This window comes from Lygodium microphyllum, chromosome 12 (assembly GCF_053477565.2).
Source record: "Lygodium microphyllum isolate KBCC chromosome 12, Lygodium_microphyllum_v1.1.10, whole genome shotgun sequence".
Taxonomy (NCBI): domain Eukaryota; kingdom Viridiplantae; phylum Streptophyta; class Polypodiopsida; order Schizaeales; family Lygodiaceae; genus Lygodium; species Lygodium microphyllum.
The window spans coordinates 149,644,221-149,663,945 of record NC_141146.1 but is presented as its reverse complement, the minus strand read 5'-3'; the positions used below and the strand labels follow the sequence as shown (position 1 = coordinate 149,663,945).

At 44.8% G+C, this 19,725-nt stretch overlaps 1 protein-coding gene across 1 annotated transcript; it reads right to left on the bottom strand.

Moving 5' to 3' along the window:
* Positions 1-16,903: 16,903 nt before the first annotated feature.
* LOC148028436 (uncharacterized) lies at positions 16,904-19,288 on the bottom strand. Its single transcript, XM_087689054.1, has 3 exons — positions 19,135-19,288; positions 18,899-18,965; positions 16,904-18,800 (listed from the first exon to the last, which is right to left on the bottom strand). Exons 1-3 carry the CDS (start codon positions 19,234-19,236, stop codon positions 17,272-17,274), a joined length of 1,698 nt encoding a protein of 565 aa, XP_087545180.1. The 5' UTR covers positions 19,237-19,288; the 3' UTR covers positions 16,904-17,271.
* Between the last annotated feature and the right edge of the window lie 437 nt (positions 19,289-19,725).

Here is a 19,725-nt window from a genome sequence, read left to right as displayed (position 1 = left end):
AGATTGGGTCTTGTTGGTAAATTTTGTATCCAGGGGGGTGATGTCTCGACCCAAGGGGGAGTGCACCCTTTGCGGCCAATTAGAAGAGTTCGTGGACGTGCGATGGATGGATTGCAGGAGCCAATCGACCACTCGCAAGGCCCATCTATACCGTCAATGCCAGAGGAGACAGACAACCTTCCCGACTTGCCTACAATCTTGGAGCCTGAGATGGAGGCAATGATCGATGCATTGATTCCCATGGATGTTGAGACATCTGACCCGCTCAGAGAGGAAGCATCCATACCATTATATGATGGGTGCCGAGTATCTCGGTTGAAGACATTGCTTCCACTCTTAAGTGTGCAAGCAAAATACGGTTGGAGCGATACGAGTGTGACTGAGTTATTCAGGTACCTTGCACACAGACTTCATTGTTTTTTTTTTAAACAGTATTATTGCAAACATGGATAGATTTTTCAAGGTGTTTTATGATTTTTTCAGGTTATTGAAATATCATATATTGCCACTTGCAAACACCATGCCTGAGTCTCGTGATGATGCGCGACATGTTTTACGGAAGCTTGGCATGGACTACAATAACATCCATGCATGTATCAACGACTGCATATTGTTTCGAGATGAATACGAGAGTATGGAGACATGCCCAAAGTGTGGTGCTCACAGGTATCGACAGGACTTGCAAGGGCAAACCATCCCTCAAAAAGTCCTCAGACACTTTCCGCTCATCCCCCGCATAAACCACATGTTTCGCACGTCTGCCATGGCAAGCTTGACAACGTGGCATGTGCAGAATAGGTCCACGGATGGAGTTCAACGAATATCAGCAGATTCGCGCGCATGGAGCCACATTGACTCTACCTTCCCAGGCTTTGCGCGAGAGCCAAGGAATCTTCGGCTCGGTCTCGCCATGGATGGTGTGAACCCATTCGGTCTGCGCTCGACTTCTTACAGTGTGTGGCCTATAGTGCTTGTCAACTACAACATTCCTCCATGGCTTTCTACGAAGAAAGGACATCTCATCCTTAGCTTGCTCGTCCCGGGCCGCTACAAAGTAAAAAATATGGACGTGTATCTTCGTCCATTAGTCGATGAGCTTAAGATTTTGTGGGAGGAGGGGGTCACGGTGCAAGATATGAGCAGGCGCGATGGTCGGCGGTCAGCCAACATTCGAGCCATTCTCATGTGGACGATGCATGACTTTCCGGGATTGGGAGAGTGCTCAGGTGAGTAGACCTTTGTTCTCGCCGGTAATATCTATATTTTATTTCATTCAATCAAGTATTCACTAGGTCGTGGATCGCCTTGCAGGTCTCGTTACCTCAGGTTATCATGCATGTCCATTGTGTGGGCCACAGTTAGACTCCCGAAGGTCACGAACCATGAAGAAGATGGTATATCAAGGACACGCCGCTTTCTTGCCGGAGGATCATGAACTCAGGGAAGGTTTTCTTGGACGACCTCCAGCACGTATGAACGCTGCAAGCTGGTACGAGCTGAAAATGGTAAACCCGGATTCACATCCAAATGGAATGCGGCGGTTCTCAGTTTTCTACGAGTTGCCATATTGGACCCACTTACAGGTCAACCACTTGTTGGATCCCATGCATATTTTCAAAAGTGTGGGCAGCTTGCTATGGGACCACATCACACGAAAGAGAGACACTATAGGGGCACGAATGGATTTAAAGGAGGTAGGTAAGATGGAGGCGCTTTGGCCGCAGTCGAGTGCTGAAGGGGGAGTGCAGCTTCCTCGCGCTCCCTAGGTTTTGTCTACCAAAGAAGAGCGCATTGTGAAGCAAGTAATCAAGTCTATCCGCACTCCGACGAGTATGATGCGTTCTCTCAGGTCCGCATTTTCTAAAGATGACCAGATTTCTGGGCTAAAATCCCATGATTGGCATAAGATATGTCAGGTTTGTGAACAGAATGGATTTTAATTAGCGTGGACATTTTGAAATTTGAAAAGTGACCATTATTCTTAATGCTTTCTCATTTTTGGCAGTTTGTCCTACCGATCGCGATCGCGGGATGCCTAACTCCAGAAATTCGCGGGGCCATTTTCAAGCTGTCGACTTTGGTGCAATGGATCTCACAGAAAGAGATTAAGACGTCCTCTATTGAATCCGCAAGGCGGGGAGCAGTTGAGACGGTCTGTCTCTTTGAGAAATACCTGCCCACTAGCATGCTCACGATACAAGTTCACCTTCTTGTGCATCTTGTGGATGAAGTGGAGATTGTTAGACCTGTCCATACGCGATGGATGTTCTTCCTGGAGCGCTTCATGAAAACCCTGAAAGGCTTTGTGCGACAACGAGCTCGTCTAGAAGGTAGCATGGCGGAAGGTTGGTTGGTGTCAGAGGCATTAGTGTATATCTCACAATGGCTACTAACGGTGGAACCAGACAATGAAATGCTATGGACGCTGAAGGACGATGACAGGCTGACTGGAGATGTGGTGGTTGGAAATGGGGTAGAAAAAAGAATGGATGCCTCAATGGAAGAGAAGGTGAATCGCTTTTATATGTTCCACCATGCCTCCATGGAGACGTGGCTCGCCAAGTACCAAATTGCAAGGCAAGATCGAGAGGAAGCACGATCCGAATTCCGACACAGTACGCGTCATCGACCGATTCGATATCCCGAAGGCATGGAGGAGATGCCACGGTTTATGTCAACACGATGGTTGCATGGAGCCTTGACCGCAGCATCCAGCGAAGGGAAAGAGGTCTCAATGGAGGAGTGGGAGTTCTCGAGGGGATGTAGTCCAAAGGTAATGAGGGGTTTAGAATGTGTCGTATCTAAATTTGCTTGCTACATCTAATTTGAGTGTTTCAATGTGCAGTACAAAATATATAGTGCAGCGTGGTCGCGCGGACGGCATTTTCGGGTGGAGCGTATTGACAAAATGCGCTCCACAATGGACTGTGGTGTCATGGCAAGGTTTGAGCAAGAGAGCCGGTGACGAGCAACGGATCCGAACACGGTTGTGGATGAGATGGAGTATTTTGGGAATTTGCAAAGTATTATTACGGTGGATTACCGTAGCTTCTCCATGATAATATTCGACGTGCAGTGGTTCAAAGTGGTACTTGGAGGAGCTGGCGCAACAGTTCGACGAGGTCCATCTGGATTTCTCGAAATAGATTCCAAAAAAAATGGATGGATTTGCGCGACACCTTTGTGTTGCCGGCCCATTGTGAACAGGTGCAACTAGGCATTTGCTTGCTAATTGTAATACGACATGGTTTATGTCACAATGGTTTGAAGACGGTTTGTAAGTGTTTGTGAATAGGTAATCTTCTATCCAAATCCCCGACAACCTCGATGGTGGTATGTTATACCTTCAACTCCTCGAGGTGCGAGAGTATACGATCAAAGCGATGTTCCAGGCATAGATAAAGAAAATATGCAAATAGAGGGATCGAAATTACAAGGGGTGGAGGCTACCGCAAGCTTGGAGCCTGCATCGGCTAACAATGATGGAAATACAGAAGTCGTAGAATTTTTTGAGAACGAGACAGACTCGTTGTTTTGTGGTGACATGTCTATCGACCTTCCAGTGTATGCAGAGTTGTGTCAGGAGATTAACATGGGACCATAGAATACTTCATTCTTGGAGAATTGTAATACTCAATTCGTTGTTTAGATCTTCCATAAAGGTAGATAAGATATGCATTTTAAGAGGGATTTTTCAAAAATGATTTTATTAATGTGCTTTGTATAGTTTAAATTGATTATTCTAACATTATTTTTTATCTGTGCAGGTATCGACATTTTCAGGATGAGTCGAGGGATGAGCGATGAGGAGTTTCAGGAGATGATGGCACGTATGTCTCCAGATCAGCTCGCGAGATTCAGAGAGATAGCAGATCAGGAGCTGTCTCGTTCTTCGTCAGGACGCTCTGCTAGATCAGCTTCGGCGTGATCAGATGCTTCAGCTTCGAGTAGACGATCTCGACACTCGCGACTTGGGCCAGAGGGAGGGATTGCGACTGTAGGAGGATCAGGGGGGTGCTGCTGTGGAGACATGGACGCGGTGTCTCCGTCTCGTCGTTCAGCTGCAGCTCGGTCACCGCCAGGATTTGTCACACCTGTGGGGACGTCCACTCCAGTTACTCCGGCTTTTGCGCAGCCGTCGGCAGATGTCACGCCTTTTGGTGGCACTCCTTTTGGTGGCACCCCCTCTGGTGGCACTCCTTTTGGTGGCACACCCTCTGGCAGCACCCCTTTGTGTGGCACTCCGGGAGAGGGTACCCCCGTCGGTACACCGGATGTTCAGGGATCTCCTGGATATGCCCAAGAGCGTGGACGGAGATGGGAGAGGGCCCATACAAGGCACACTCCTAGGGATTATGGATACCTAGTGGATGGCAGGTCAGGAGCCATCATCATGAATGATGAGGGGAGGAGGGTGATGGCTCGCATGAGGGAGTTGTGCCAACAAGTTTTTCGGCACAACGTCCTGGATCATTGGAGGAACATACCGGAGGGGAGCAAGGAGTACATAGTAGCATCCTTGCACGAGGAGTTCCCGGTGCCAGCCGCAGTGGATAGATTCTCTACGGGCTGGATGATGGATTGCATGCGTGCATACATGTCACATAGACGATCCGACGCACGCAAGGCAATCAAGAGTGGGGCTCCAAAGCCCAAGTGGTTAGATGCAGACGACTGGCACCGACTGAGGGAGGAGGCTACAAATTCGCCAGGACGTTGGAGTCAGCAGCAGGAGGCGGCGAGGGTACGAATCGAGGCCGGATCGGTACATCATCTTGGGAGTGGCGGCCACAGGACATATTTGGAGGACTTTGTAAGATTCTCTTTTGTTTTGCTTATTTGTTTTTTTGAGATATTCTTTGTACTGACAATCATGTTTCTAACAGTTAGCATTTTGTTTTCTTTGCAGCACTCCATTACAAATCGCTATCCGCAAGGCCTTGAGACTCGATATGCGGAGAGGCACGGTCTCAGATCATTGATCGACCGATTGTATAGACGCGGCAGCCCAGTAAGTCACTCATCTTTCTTGTCCGTAGTTACCATGAGATATTTGAATGCATTATTGTATGGTGGATTTATATGTTGTTTCTTTTTCTGCAGAATCCGTTTGATGCTCCTTTACAGCAGGAAGAGCTTTCGGGGGACGACGATTTGTAGCTCGCCCTTGGATCCTTAGAGCTCACATACCTTTAGTTTTTAGTCGTCCGATCTATGTAGACATTTTCTATGTATTAGTGATATTGTTTTATGATTGTACCAATCACATTTTATGCAATATCATGTATTTATTTCATCCATCAGTTTTATGATTTCAGTATACATTCTTTTTGTTTGCAAACGCTTTGTATGAAGCAGTGCAGAAACTATTTTGTATGGCTCTCATACAGCACACAGTGCTATATGTGGCAGGGCAGCTTGCTGCCCTGCCACAATTTTTGTTTTTCTCTGTTACCGTCGCTATTTGCGTCGCAAATTTACTGCACGCGTCGTTATTGCCGTCGCTATCAGCGTCGCAAATTGCAACCGTCGCTATATGCGTTGCTATATTCGTTGCAAATGCGACGAATATAGCGACGCATATAGCGATGGTTATAGCGACGATTCTATGGCGTCGTCAATAACGACGCTTTTTGCGACGACGGGGGCAAATTTTATTGTTTGAATTTTCGTCGCTTTAAACGTCGCTATAAGGTCTATATCTTGTAGTGTATACTCAAAGCCCTCTAGTGCAGTTGTATAAGTAATCCTAGTAGAGCCCCTCTAAGATACTCAAAGTACATAACCTAGAGACCGTAGCTAGGTATATAAGGTATAATGGCCATACAAGAAGACACCTCACTAATTGACTGATCACCACTAAATCCCAAAGAAGAATCGTGTTTCATCCCCTTCAACTCTATATTCACCTAGTGAAGAACTTCATTAATCATAGCATCCTTGTCACCAATCTTTTTGTTGCAATGATGAAGTAACATATTCATCAATTTTCCTTTTAGGATCTAAGGCATTATCCAATCTTTTAGTCAAGTCCAAACATTTAGTCTTCAACTCATGAACCTTATGAACCAATGCTTTTTTTTCTACAATAATGAATAATTATCTACCGGGACAACAAATCCTTGAGCATGGTATATGGCCGAGATATAACATCAATAAATCTCTCAACTACTATGTCCCATGCATTTTTTACATCAATCAGTAAAACATTTCTTATATCTTGAAGTTTAGATTTCAACACCATGGATGCATCAATATCAACCTCAATGTTTTTCAAAATTTACTTCTCAACCTCTTGTAGAGGCTAAAACCTCTCAAGCAAGAGCTTATCGTCAACTTGCAACTTGACATAAATCTCCATAAAGCTATCCATTTGAGCCTCATTTTTCCAAATTGTATTACAAGTCATTAATTGTTTGTTGTAACGTAGACAAGATGGAAAACCAAGAAGGTCTTGTTGTTCAAGATCGCGAGCTGTATCTTAATCAGCATGTCCCATGTCCTTGCTCTCAATGCAAGTTGGCAATTAGACGAAAACGTCAATTGTCTATAGTACACGTATGACGATTTGGCGAGCTTCAATCTGAGATCATTGATCAGGCAATTGCGGATTTTCAGCAAATGGTAATTTGAAGTTAATATCAATCATGCATTATACTCACAAGCTAATTGAATACCATATACAATAAGATTGGGTCTTGCTAACAAATTTTCTATCCAGGGAGGTGATGTCTCGTCCCAAGGGGGAGTGCACCCTTTGCGGCCAATTAGAAGAGTTCGTGGACGTGCGATGGATGGAGTGCAGGAGCCAATCCACCACTCGCAAGGCCAATCTATACCATCAATGCCAGAGGAGACAGACAACCTTCCAGACCTACCTACAATCTTGGAGCTTGAGATGGAGGCAATGATCGATGCATTGATTCCCATGGATGTCGAGACTTCTGATCCGCTTAGAGAGGAAGCATCCATACCATTATATGATGGGTGCCGAGTATCTGGTTCAAGACACTGCTTGCACTCTTAAGTGTGCAAGCAAAATACGGGTGGAGCAATACGAGTGTGACCGAGTTGTTCAGGTACCTTGCACATAGGCTTCATTGATTATTATTTTTGACACTATTATTACAAAAATTTATGCTTTTTCAAGGTGTTTTATGATTTTTTTAAGGTTATTGAAATATCATACATTACCACCTGCAAATACCATACCTGAGTCTCGTGATGATGCACGATATGTTTTACGAAAGCTTGGCATGGACTACAATAACATCCATGCATGTATCAATGATTGCATACTGTTTCGAGGAGAATACGAGACTATGGAGACATGTCCAAAGTGTGGTGCTCACAGGTATCGACAGGACTTGCAAGGGCAAACCATTTCCTCTCATCCCCCGCATAAACCACATGTTTCGTACGTTCGACATGGCGAGCTTCACAACGTGGCATGCGCAGAATAGGTCCACGGATGGAGTTCAACGAATATCAGCGGATTCACGTGCATGGAACCACATTGACTCTACCTTCCCAGGCTTTGCGCGAGAGCCAAGGAATCTTCAGCTCGATCTCCCAATGGATGGCGTGAACCCATTCGGTCTATGCTCAACTTCTTACAGTGTGTGGCCTATAGTCCTTGTCAACTACAATATCCCTCCATGGCTTTCTACGAAGAAAGGACATCTCATCCTTAGCTTGCTCGTCCCAGGCCGCTACAAAGTAAAAAATATGGACGTGTATCTTCGTCCATTAGTCGATGAGCTTAAGATTTTGTGGGAGGAGGGGGTCCCTGTGCAAGATATGAGCAAGCTTTCTCACAATGTTTTACTGATGTGTGACCCTTAGAAATGGTTAGGTTAGAACCCTGAGGGGTCTTCCTTACAGTAGGGTGGTCCAAGAGAACTAGGAGGCTTCTTACAAGGTTTTACCGCCCTTAGAAATTGTTCGGTTAGAACTGCGATTCAAACAGTTTTAGGGGAGTGGAATGGGACTATGCCCTATGAGTAGAGAGCTTGAGTGATGCATCCCTCTCATTTCCCATTCTCTTTGAACTAGGTGTGGCATGGATCCGCTTTGGCTTGGGTACCTCTACGTAAAAAGTAGGATATCCAAGTCCTCGACACTAGAATGTTGTCAGGAGACCTTGTCTACCAAGAACCCAAATTTCATGTTGATCCTTGTGGGTTCAGCCACGAACATTCCGTTGCGAGGTGGACTCAAGAAAACCTAAGCGACAAACCTCGTAACATTCCATGGGAGTGCCGGATAGCGTTGCTTAGATTCATCTCTTGATGGACCGCTAAAAACATGCCTAGACATTCGCTAGGCAAGCACGTTACATTTTGTGGAAAACAATTGGCTATAGTGATACAACTTTTTGTAGCTTTAGAAGATAGTTGGGATTAGTCTATCGCATAGAGCTCGCATCAAGATAGTGACATATTTGTGCCATTCAAGGGATGCACTTATTATATAAAGTGGCTTTGGCGATGAAGATCTCCAATTCTTCAATAGTAGTAGAAATTCTACAATCTTCCATTGTTTTTCTTTCTCTTCAATAGTGCTACTTCTTCCATTTTGAGCCTCTCTTGATGCTTGTTGATGGCAGTGTTCCTCTGTTGCTGTACACCAAAAACATGAAGCTCTAAGAGGAACGCCAAGAAAAACAGAGAATCTACTATAAGAAAATATATTTTGTTACATCAACAAGCATTCTTTTCATATTTTAATTAGCCACACGAGAAATACCTGCCCACTAGCATGCTCACGATACAAATCCACCTTCTTGTGCATCTTGTGGACGAAGTGGAGATTGCTGGACCTGTCCATACACGATGGATGTTCTTCCTGGAGCGCTTCATGAAAACCCTGAAAGGCTTTGTGCGACAACGAGCTTGGCCAGAAGGTAGCATGGTCGAAGGTTGGTTGGTGTATGAGGCACTAGTGCATATTTCACAATGGCTACCAACGGTGGAACCAGACAATGAAATGCTATGGTCGCTGAAGGATGATGATAGACTGATTGGAGATGTGGTGGTTGGAAATGGGGTAGAAAAAAGAATGGATGCCTCAATGGAAGAGAAGGTGAATTGCTTTTGTATGTTGCACAATGCCTCCATGGAGACATGGCTCGCCAAGTACTAGATTGCAAGGCAAGATCGACAGGAAGCGCGAGCTGAATTTCGACATAGTACGCGTCATCGACCGATTCAATATCCCGAAGGCATAGAGGAGATGCTGCGGTTTATGTCAACGCGATGGTTGCATGGAGCCTTGACCGCAGCATCTTGCGAAGGGAAAGAGGTCTTAATGGAGGAGTGGGAATTCTCGAGGGGATGTAGTGCAAAGGTGATGAGGGGTTTAGAATCTGTCGTATCTAAATTTTATATGTGACATCTAATTTGAGTCTTTCAATGTGCACTACAAAATGTATAGTGCAGCATGGTTGTGCAAACGACATTTTTGCGTGGAGCGTATTGACAAAATGCGCTCCACAATGGACTATGGTGTCATGGCAGGGTTCGAGCAAGAGAGGCGGCGATAAGCAATGGATCCAAACACGGTTGTGGATGAGATGGAGTATTTTGGGAACTTGCAAAGTATTATTACCGCTATTCGATATGCAGTGGTTCAAAGTGGTACTTGGAGGAGCTGGAACAACAGTTCGACGAGGTCCATCTGGATTTCTCAAAATAGATTCTGAAAAAAAATGGACAGATTTGCGCAACACCTTTGTATTGCCGGCCCATTGTGAACAGGTGCATGGATTCATTTGCTTGCTAATTGTATTACGACATGGTTTATGCCACAATGGTTTGAACTCTCTTGTACGTGTTTGTGAATAGGTAATCTTCTATCCAAACCCCTGACAACCTCGATGGTGGTATGTTATACCTTCAACTCCCCGAAGTGCGAGAGTATATGATCAAAGCGATGTTCCGAGCATAGATGAAGATAATATACAAATAGAGGGATCTATATTGCAAGGGGTGGAGGCCGTCGAAAGCTTGGAGCCAGCATCGGCTAACAGTGATGGAAATACAAGAGTCCAAGAATTTTTTGAGAACGAGGTGGACTCATTCTTTTGTGGTGACATATCTATCGACCTTCCAGTGTATGCGGAGTTGTGTCAGGAGATTAACATGGGACCATAGGATACTTCATACCTGGAGCATCCACTTACTCAATTCGTTGACCAATCTCTTATAAAGGTACATAAGATATGCATTTTAAGTGAGATTTTTTTAAAATGATTTATATTATTGTGCTTTGTATGATTTAAATTGATTATTCGAACAACAATTTTTGTCTGTGCAGGTGACATTTTCAGGATAAGTTGAGGGATGAGCGATGAGGAGTTACAGGACATCTTCGCACGCATGTCTCCAGACCAGCTCGTGAGATTCAGAGAGATGGTAGCTGTCTCGTTCTTTGTCAGGGTGCTCTGCTAGATTTTCTTCAGCGCGATCGGATGCTTCGGCTTCGAGCAGACGATCTCGATGCTCACGACTTGGGCCAGAGGGAGGGAGTGCATCGGGATCAGGGGGATGCTGCTATGGAGACAAGGATGTGGTGTCTCCGTCTCGTCGTTTAGCTGGAGCTGGATCACCTCCAGGATTTGTCACACCTGTGGGGACGTCTACTCCAGTTACTCCGGCTTTTGCGCAGCCGTAGCAGGTGGTACCCCTTTGGGTGCCACTTCGAGAGAGATTACCCCGTCGGTATACCGGATGCAGAGGGATCTCCTGGATATGCCCAGGAGTGTGGACGCAGATGGGAGAGGACCCATCTTAGGCGTCTAGGGTTTATGGATATTTGGTTGATAGTAGGTCAGGAGCCATCATCATGAATGATGAGGGGAGGAGGGTGATGGCTCGCATGAGAGAGTTGTGCCAATAAGTTTTTCGGCACAATGTCTTGGATCATTGGAAGAACATACCGGAGGGGAGCAAGGAATACATAGTAGCATCCTTGCACGAGGAGTTTCTGGTGCCAACCGCAATAGATAGATTCTCTACGGGCTGGATGATGGATTGCATGCGTGCATATATGTCACATAGACGATCCGACGCACACAAGGCAATCAAGAGTGGGGCTGCAAAGCCCGAGTGGTTAGATGTAGACGACTGGCGCCGACTGAGGGAGGAGGCTACAGTTTCTCCAGGATGTTGGAGTCAGCAGCGCGAGGCGGCGAGGGCACGACTCGAGGTCGGAGTGGTCCATCATCTTGGGAGTGGCGGCCACAGGACATATTTGGAGGACTTTGTAAGTTTTTCTTTTGTTTTGCTTTTTTTTAAAAAAATATTCTTTGTACTGACAATCATGTTTCTAACAGTTAGCATTTTGTTTTCTTTGCAGCACTCCATTACAAATCGCGATCCGACCGGCCTTGAGACTCGATATGCAGAGAGGCACAGTCTCAATGCATTGATCGACCGATTGTATAGACGCAACGGCCCTGTAAGTCACTCATCTTTCTTTTTCGTAGTTACCATGAGATATTTGAATGCATTATTGTATGGTGGATTGATGTGTTGTTTCTTTTTTTGCAAAGTATGTTCGATGCTCCTTTGCGGTGAGATGAGCTTTCGGGGGACGAGGATTTGTAGCTCACCCTTGGATCCCTGGAGCTCACACACCTTTATTTTTGAGTCGCCTGATCTATGTAGACATTTTCTATGTATTAGTGATATCCTGTCATGATTGTACCAATTGCTTTTTATGCGATCATGTATTTATTTCATGTATCAATTTTATGATTTCAATATACATTCTTTTTGTTTGCAAGTGCTTTGTGCACAGTAGTGCAGAAACTATTTTGTATGGCTCTCATAAAGCACATAGTGCTATATGTGGCAGGGCAGCTTGTTGCCCTACCACAAAATTTTTTTAATCCCTGTTATCGTCGCTATTAGCGTCACAAATTTTAGTGCTCGCGTCGCTATTGCCATCGCTATGCGCGTCGCAAAACGTCGGTATTAGTGTCGCTATTGGTGTCGCAAATGCGACACTGATAGCGACGCCAATAGCAATGCTAATAGCGACGCCAATACCGACGTTTCTATGGCGTCGTTAATAATGACGCTTTTTGCAACGATGGGGGAAAATTTTGTTGTTTGTATTTTCGTCGCTTTAAACATCGGTATAAGGCCTATATTTTGTAGTGTAAGAAGAGGAGGAAGGATATTGAAGAGGTGCAAGGACTTTCAAAGCAATATTTGCTCATGTGTATGGCAGTTCTAATCATCTAGCCTAGCTCCAAGGATTTTTTTCTTATTAAACTTGAACTTGCATCTGATCTCAAGTCTTCCAAAATCTTGAAAATTAAGCCACTTGCTATAGATTCTACTTTGTGCAGGAACAAAGAGATGGGGATGAAGCTTCAAGAGAATAAACCCCCCCCCCCCCCCCCCACACACACACACACACACGCATGCACAAAGTTCTATCTCCCTCTCCCTCTCTCTCTCCCCTTCTTCTTCTTCTTCTTCTTCTTGTTCTTCTTCTTGTTCTTCTAATCTCCATTATTATTTTTTATTGTATTTTTTAGTCATTGCAAAAACCCAGCAAGAAGAGCATGATTTTTGAAGGGCCTAAGACAAAATACTCAATAGAAACCTAATTTTAAGAGTTAAATTTTCTCTTAAGTTTTTTCCTATGGCATATCTTTTAGTTTATCTTGACATCATCTTAATGCTTTTATTGTAAATATTTACTTTAATATAATCTTGCATTATAGAATACTCATGATTAAGTTTGTTTTCTTCTTGCCTCTCATCTAGCTCCATGAAACAACTAACATCATTGCATAAAGTCATGTCTCTCAAAGAATCAAATTTGGCAATTTGAAATATCTTTCTCTCTCACTTTTTCTTAGCATGGATAAGAGAAATAACAAGTTTTCATTTTCATTTTGAATAAGCTCTTTAAGTTTCCATCCATTGATAGGTGTTATTTTCCATTCAAATATGATTTTCATGTTTGTGTTTCCACATAGAAATGAGGGCATATGGTAACATTATGACAAGTTCTTATTGGAGTTAAATCTTTGCCATTATATCTATGGCAAAGGGTCTAGTATTTGACAAGTAATAAGTGCTATTTGATAGGTAGTGATTGATGAAGAATAAAGAAAAGGTAGCTAGTCACATGCATGAGACAATTACCCAAAGCTATCTAGGAGTGTCAAGCAAGAAGTGTCCAGCAAGAAGATATCATTCATGTCTAGGCCAAAGTTCAGAAGCTATGTTTTTACTGCTCTTTCTTTCTCTATAACTTTTCTTACACTTAAAATGAAAATATGCATCTCTTTTGCATGAGTCAATTTACTTGTCTTGTACCCTAGAATCGAAAGGATCTATCTTAATTAAGTTATTAAGGACATACGTCAAAACCCATGTGAAACTTCTCACTCAAGAGAAGATAAACCAAACAGATGTCCAACTCAATAAAGCATACAAGATATGAGAGATTTGAGAGAGAAAAATACATGTTGTGCTATCTACCACACTCTTAGGATGATGCATGCTCCTCATGATGGTGTCTAGTGTTTGGTGTTTACTATCCAACATAGAGAGAGAGAGAGAGAGAGAGACAGAGAGATAGAGAGAGGATAGAGCACCGAAAAGAAATGAAACAAGAAGTGTCTACTCGTAGAAAAATTTAAAACCAAAAGTGTCGCTCATTCGATGCACCTTAGTAGACTCACTTAAGCCTCGACCTCTAATTTTCATACATTGAACATTTTGTTGCAAATGGCATTGCCTAGGCATCACTTCAATATCCTCTTGCATGAAATGGTTATGAAGATTACATATGCAATGCTTGTAAGATGCATCATATGAAAGACACTAGACAATGTTCCAAGCTTTAGGACAAATCCTACCTATTTCCAATATAGGCGAGCAAGGGGAGGAAGCAAAATAAGAAAACTATAGCCTTGATACTTTGTTGCGTAGGTCCATTATATATTTCATTGACTTATCCAATGAAGTTGAGGGTGCAATTATCTTCATTATCAAACATGTAAACACAATCAATGAGAGAGAGAGAGAGAGAGAGAGAGAGAGAGAGAGAGAGAGAGAGAGAGAGAGAGAGAGAGAGAGAGAGAGAGAGAGAGAGAGAGAGAGAGAGAGAGAGAGAGAGAGAGAGAGAGAGAGAGAGAGAGAGAGTGTGTGTGTGTGTGTGTGTGTGTGTGTGCATGTGTGTGCGTGTATTTAGAAAGAGAAAGAGAGAGAATCAAGTCCCCAAGATCACGAATCTGGCTAAAGGCTTTCTTGAGTAATTTTAAATACAATTATAGGGATAACACCATGTTGAGTTTAACTAGGATGGAAAACATGAAGATACATTGTAGTACAAGAGAAGTTTTTGCTTATATAATTCTCCTAAGTTCTTAGAATCATTTGAGGATACAAGGGTCTTAGGAAATCATAGGTCTGAAAAGTTTGAAGCCAATTACCTAGGGAAAGGCCCCAAAATGCTTCACAACATGTATTTTGGGCACATTCTATCTACTATAAGAAATAGGGCTAAGTCATTGGAATTCACAAGGCAGAGTGATGCATTCATAGTAGACATGATAGCACCTAGCATGCCTAAAATAAGTGTGAAAGCACTTAAGGATTATGCTTCTTAATAACTACACTAAAAGTAGCATAGCAAGAATCTATTAAAAACTTATATATATATATATATATATAAGTGGTGGTTTTTGGGATATAGTGCAACAAATCTACACATGGTGATTTCAACATTAGGTAGCTACCATACCTATTGCATAGACGATGAGACTTTGTTGCCATTGTGTGGATCTAGATTTATAACCTATTCAAGCCTCTCAAAAAATAATTGCTTCAAGCATGAAGTACTAGACCTACAGGCTAAACTACGATATCTCTTCCTTCATCTATATGATGTGCATAGATGTCAAGCAACAAATGCATGGGTAAGTAATGTCACCACCAGTCATAGTCTTTAAGACTACATGGATCATCTTGCTATAGGGTAGCTATAATCCTATAGTATAGTCAATGAGTATACTATTGCAAGTGTATAGGCCATGATGCCACAATAATATAAATAATGCCTCATGGAGGCTATAGCCTACATCTATAGACACCCTCAAGAATAGGGCCATTTTTGTTGAAGAGAATTGCATCATCAAGGACCATCACATGCATCGTGTCTCTTTGCAAGTAGATGTCTATACACAAGTACAATGTACATACAACCAATATTGATGCCGATAGAGAAGTACAATGCAAATAATGTGGATGTTTTGATCATATGACCAATAATGGTAGTGCTAGAGAAGTATGATGCAAGTAATGTGGATGTTTTGATCATATGGCCAATGAGTTAGCTCACATCACATAGAGATATCTAGATCAAAGTGAAGAAGATAGAGATACTTGAATCATGGATACTAGAAGTAATTGCATCAATTCTCTATCTCTTAATGTGTATAGGAAAATCAAACTTCTTGGAAGTAGGGGGCATTATTTTATTCCAGGCCAGCTAATTGGTCTCATAGTACAACATGGTGTATGTGAATCATCCAATGAACTTGCCATTGAGATGGGCATATGGAGGATAGAAAAGGCATATAGTCATATACACACCACAGATAACTCGTATTTTGAATGAGCTATTCATGGACTCAAGAGTCGTCACTATGACGACAGATGTAGGCTATGTCAAAGAGGAGTAATTGATGTGAAGTAAATAAAAAATGCATAGTACTAATATATTGCATATCTAGAAATGTATATGAGAGCCTCAAAAGAGTGTGTATTATGAGAGTTGACCGGGGGAGTACTCAAACAAATTGATGACAAGTCACCACCGTACCCAAATGTTATAAGTTATGATCAAAGTATGTTTGCTTGTGAAGCTGTTATATATATGGTTGAGTGAGTTATATCTTGAGGTGCTGAGCATCCTAACACCCTATGTATCTTATATGAATGGAGATAAGCAAGCTTCTTCAACCTATGTATCTTAGAGAAACCATACATGCGATCATGTGAAGATTTTGCACAATGTGAGGGGTAGCAATGTGCTTGATCACTGGCAATATAAGAAGTAGCAATGTGCTTGATTAATGATTTGGCCAATAACATATGTTTGTGAATATTGAATGATCACACAACATGAAAGAGGGATTAAGTTGCAAGTAAATGTGCTTGATCAATGATTTGGCAATGATATATGTTTGTGAATATTGAATGATAGGACAACATGAAAGAGGGGTTCGGTTGCAAGTAAATATGTTTGATCAATGATTTGGGCAATGATGTATGTTTGCGAATATTGAATGAGACAATGTGGGCATTCGAGGTTGTGAAATTCGTATCCAATTGGCATCATGATTTGTAGTGATCCTACCCATGTGAATGGATCAACTTGTGCTTTTGTAGGAAGATAAGTTTGCTTTGAAGGATCATACTTTGGAAGAATTTCATAGTTTGCTATCAGCTATTATGGATTAAGCATGACGTTTTGCTGATCTCTGTGGCCCCAATGCTTGTGCATAGTGCTTCGGGCACGGAGTAGTTTACACCAACCTGAACGGCTCTGATTCCATACCTTTGGTTGTATATACATGCATCATGGACGATTACAAACACTCTATGTAAGAAGGAGATGTTATCTCAAAGATGGCATTTTCGAGCGCAATGCATAGATCATACTTTCTTCAATTGGCCGATTACACTAGCATAGAGTTAGTGGGGCTGCTCAAATCAAAGACATCGTATTTTGAGTAGAATATCGTATGAGGTTGAAAAGAATTAAAGCAAGGATTGCAGCATGATGCCTTATCGTCCAAAGCAACCATGATCAACCGTTAATCTATCGTGTGTGTAAGAAATTATCTAGATTCATGTTATGTGTACCCTTGGATTTGATAACATCCCTATATAGAAATGGAAGTCTGTATTTCCTGAAAAAAAGGTTTTGAGCTATACGCTCAAGAAATCCAGCTAATGTATAACTCATAAGCTCAGAAATCGTACAACCAAGAACGGCATGTGGCCAATGATCACATCCATGATACACAGAGATACACGTGATCCAAAACGTCCAACAACCGGTACATAACTTCTACACTACATTAGAGAGGATAGTAGTAGTTACTACTACATCGAGTAAATGACATCCAGGTATTCCTTAGTGAGCCTAAAGCTTATATAATTTAGCTTAATAGGGGTATGTTAGAAGAGCCAGCTTTTAAGCCGCTCCAGGGAAACCAATGCCGGCGGGCGGCGATCAGGGCATGCTGGCTCCATGGCCACCTGCGGCACCGACGCGAGCTCCAGCTCCAGGCCTAGCTCCACCACGGCCTGCTGCTGATCCTCCGTGACCACCTGCGGCCATACCACCAAGTCCAGATCTGGCTCCAGCTGCACCGCTTGCAGCTCCTCCGTCACCAGTAGCTCCAGTTGCCATGCCACCTCTAGCCGCTCCCATGCCGCCTGATCTGGCTCCTGCACCACTTGCATGACCACCTGACATCATGCCGCCAGCAGCTCCAGCTCCAGCTCCTCCACGACGACCTCCTACGGCTGTCGTGCCGGTGGCTCCTGCTCCGGATCTAGCTCCATGGCCACTTGTTGCTCCTCCCATACGACCACCCGCACCGGCCATGCCGCCGCGTCCAGCTCCAGCACCTGCAGCTGTCATGCCAGAGCCTCCAGCCCCGGACCTACCTCCATGGCCACCTGCTGCTGCTGCTGCTCCGCCATGGCCACCCGCGGCCATGCCACCGTGTCCAGCTCCTCCGGATATACCAGCTCCACCACCCATTGCCGATCCTCCACGACCGCCTCTTCTTGCCATGGCACCTCCAACTGCGGACCTAGCTCCATGGCCACTTGCTGCTGCTGCTCCTCCATGGCCGCCAGCTGCGCTCATGCTGGCTGATCCAGCATGGCCACCCGCTGCTACTGCTCCTCCGTGGCCACCTGTGGCCATGCCGCCTCCGGCAGCTCCGGGCCTAGCTCCGTGGCCACCCGCAGCCATTCCGCCTCCAGCAGCTCCGGACCTAGCTCCGTGGCCACCCGCAGCCGCTCCGGCTCCATGGCTACCTGCAGCCATGCCGCCTCCGGCAGCTCCGGACCTACCTCCGCTGGCTCCGGCTCCATGGCCACCAGCTCCGGCCATGCCACCTCCATGACCTCCGGTCCTAGCGCCACCGGTGGCTGCCGCTCCACCATGGCCAGCTCCTCCAGACCGAGCACCTGCAGTCATTCCTCCGTGCCCCCCTGTAGCCACGCCACGTCCTCCAGCTCCAGCTCCTCCAACAGCGCCGGCTCCTCCATGGGCTGCACCTCCAATACCAGAGGGCCTAGCCCCAGCTGCTCCTCCGGTCATGCCATGACCAGCTGCTCCAGCTCCAGACCGGGCCGCTCCACCAGCAGCTCCTCCTACATGTCGTCCCCCGGCTGCACTCATGCCACCATGAGCTCCGGCGCCACCAGCAGCTCCACGGCCACCGGCTCTTGCTGACCCAGATCTTGAACCTGCACCTGCACCATGAGCACTGGCTCCGCCATGGGCTCCTCCTGCAAGGCCAGACGGCCTAGCGCCAGCAGCTCCTCCGGTCATGCCACCCCCATGAGCTCCAGCAGCTCCAGGCCTGGCTCCACCAGCAGCAGCTCCTCCATGGCCACCAGCTCCTGCACTCATGCTGCCATGAGCTCCAGCGCCAGTAGATCGAGCTGCGCCTCCATGACCAGCACCAGGTGATCCAGATGCACCTCCGCGGCCAGCAGCTCCAGCTGCAGGTCCGACTTTAGCTGCATCAACAGAAGGTAAGGGAGCAATAATTATTACAATGGTACGTGTGCGCGTGCATGGAACGGAGATTATACCAAAGCTAGAGTTACACGTTTACCATATTGCACGGCCTCGTCCTCGTCACTAATGCATGCATCGGATTGGCTGTTGCAATTAGAGGCGGCCTGCATGAAACACGATCAGAGGAAGAGCGTGTCAATCAGTGAGAGCTCAGATGATGCAATCTCAGGTACGCGGAGAGCATACCATCGCACGATGAGCCTGAACACTAACGAATAAGGCCAGCGAGAGAGAGAGAGAGAGAGAGATCAGAGCGCTCGCATGGATACATACCGAGAATACGGCTTGGGATGCTTGGAAGCAGCAGCAGCTCACTATGATGATGCACAGGATGAGCATCAGCCAGGACGGCATCCTCCTCGCGCTCGTCGCCATATTGTCGATGGCAATGACTATCTTCAGTGCTGGGTGTATGTCCCAACTCGACTAGATTGACGCTGGCGATGGATATCGACTAAGCATGGGTCCCTTTTATAATGGCAGCTACAATTGGCTTTAAAACAGATGACGACAATTATAATCCCCGCCGCACGCATAAATCTCATGCCATGCAAAAAAAGCAACGTTGAATATTCTTGCCAGCTATGCTTTTGAGAGGGCGAGATAATTCGGCCAAAACGCGCCTGATTCGAGAAAGCTGGCAACGCTTTCTTTGAGGGGTGCCTTCTTCTTCTTCTGTTTCCTTTTCTTATTTCCTTCGCTTTTACGAGGGCAAATAATATATTGCTCCATTTCTTATTAAAGGCCCGATGCACTCAAAGAAACCGGGAACTATAAAAAAACAAAAAAGAACGCTAGATCCATTGCCTACGATCGTCAAACCCATTTACCTATGATCGAGATGCAACATCCGTTTATGTGCTT

Coding starts and splice junctions, on each gene's coding strand:
- LOC148028436 (XM_087689054.1), bottom strand. CDS start 19,236: ATGGCGACGAGCGCGAGGAGGATGCCGTCCTGGCTGATGCTCATCCTG. Junction 18,966..19,134: donor CATCCCAAGCCGTATTCTCG/GTATGTATCCAT, acceptor TGTTTCATGCAG/GCCGCCTCTAATTGCAACAG. Junction 18,801..18,898: donor GGACGAGGCCGTGCAATATG/GTAAACGTGTAA, acceptor CTGTTGATGCAG/CTAAAGTCGGACCTGCAGCT.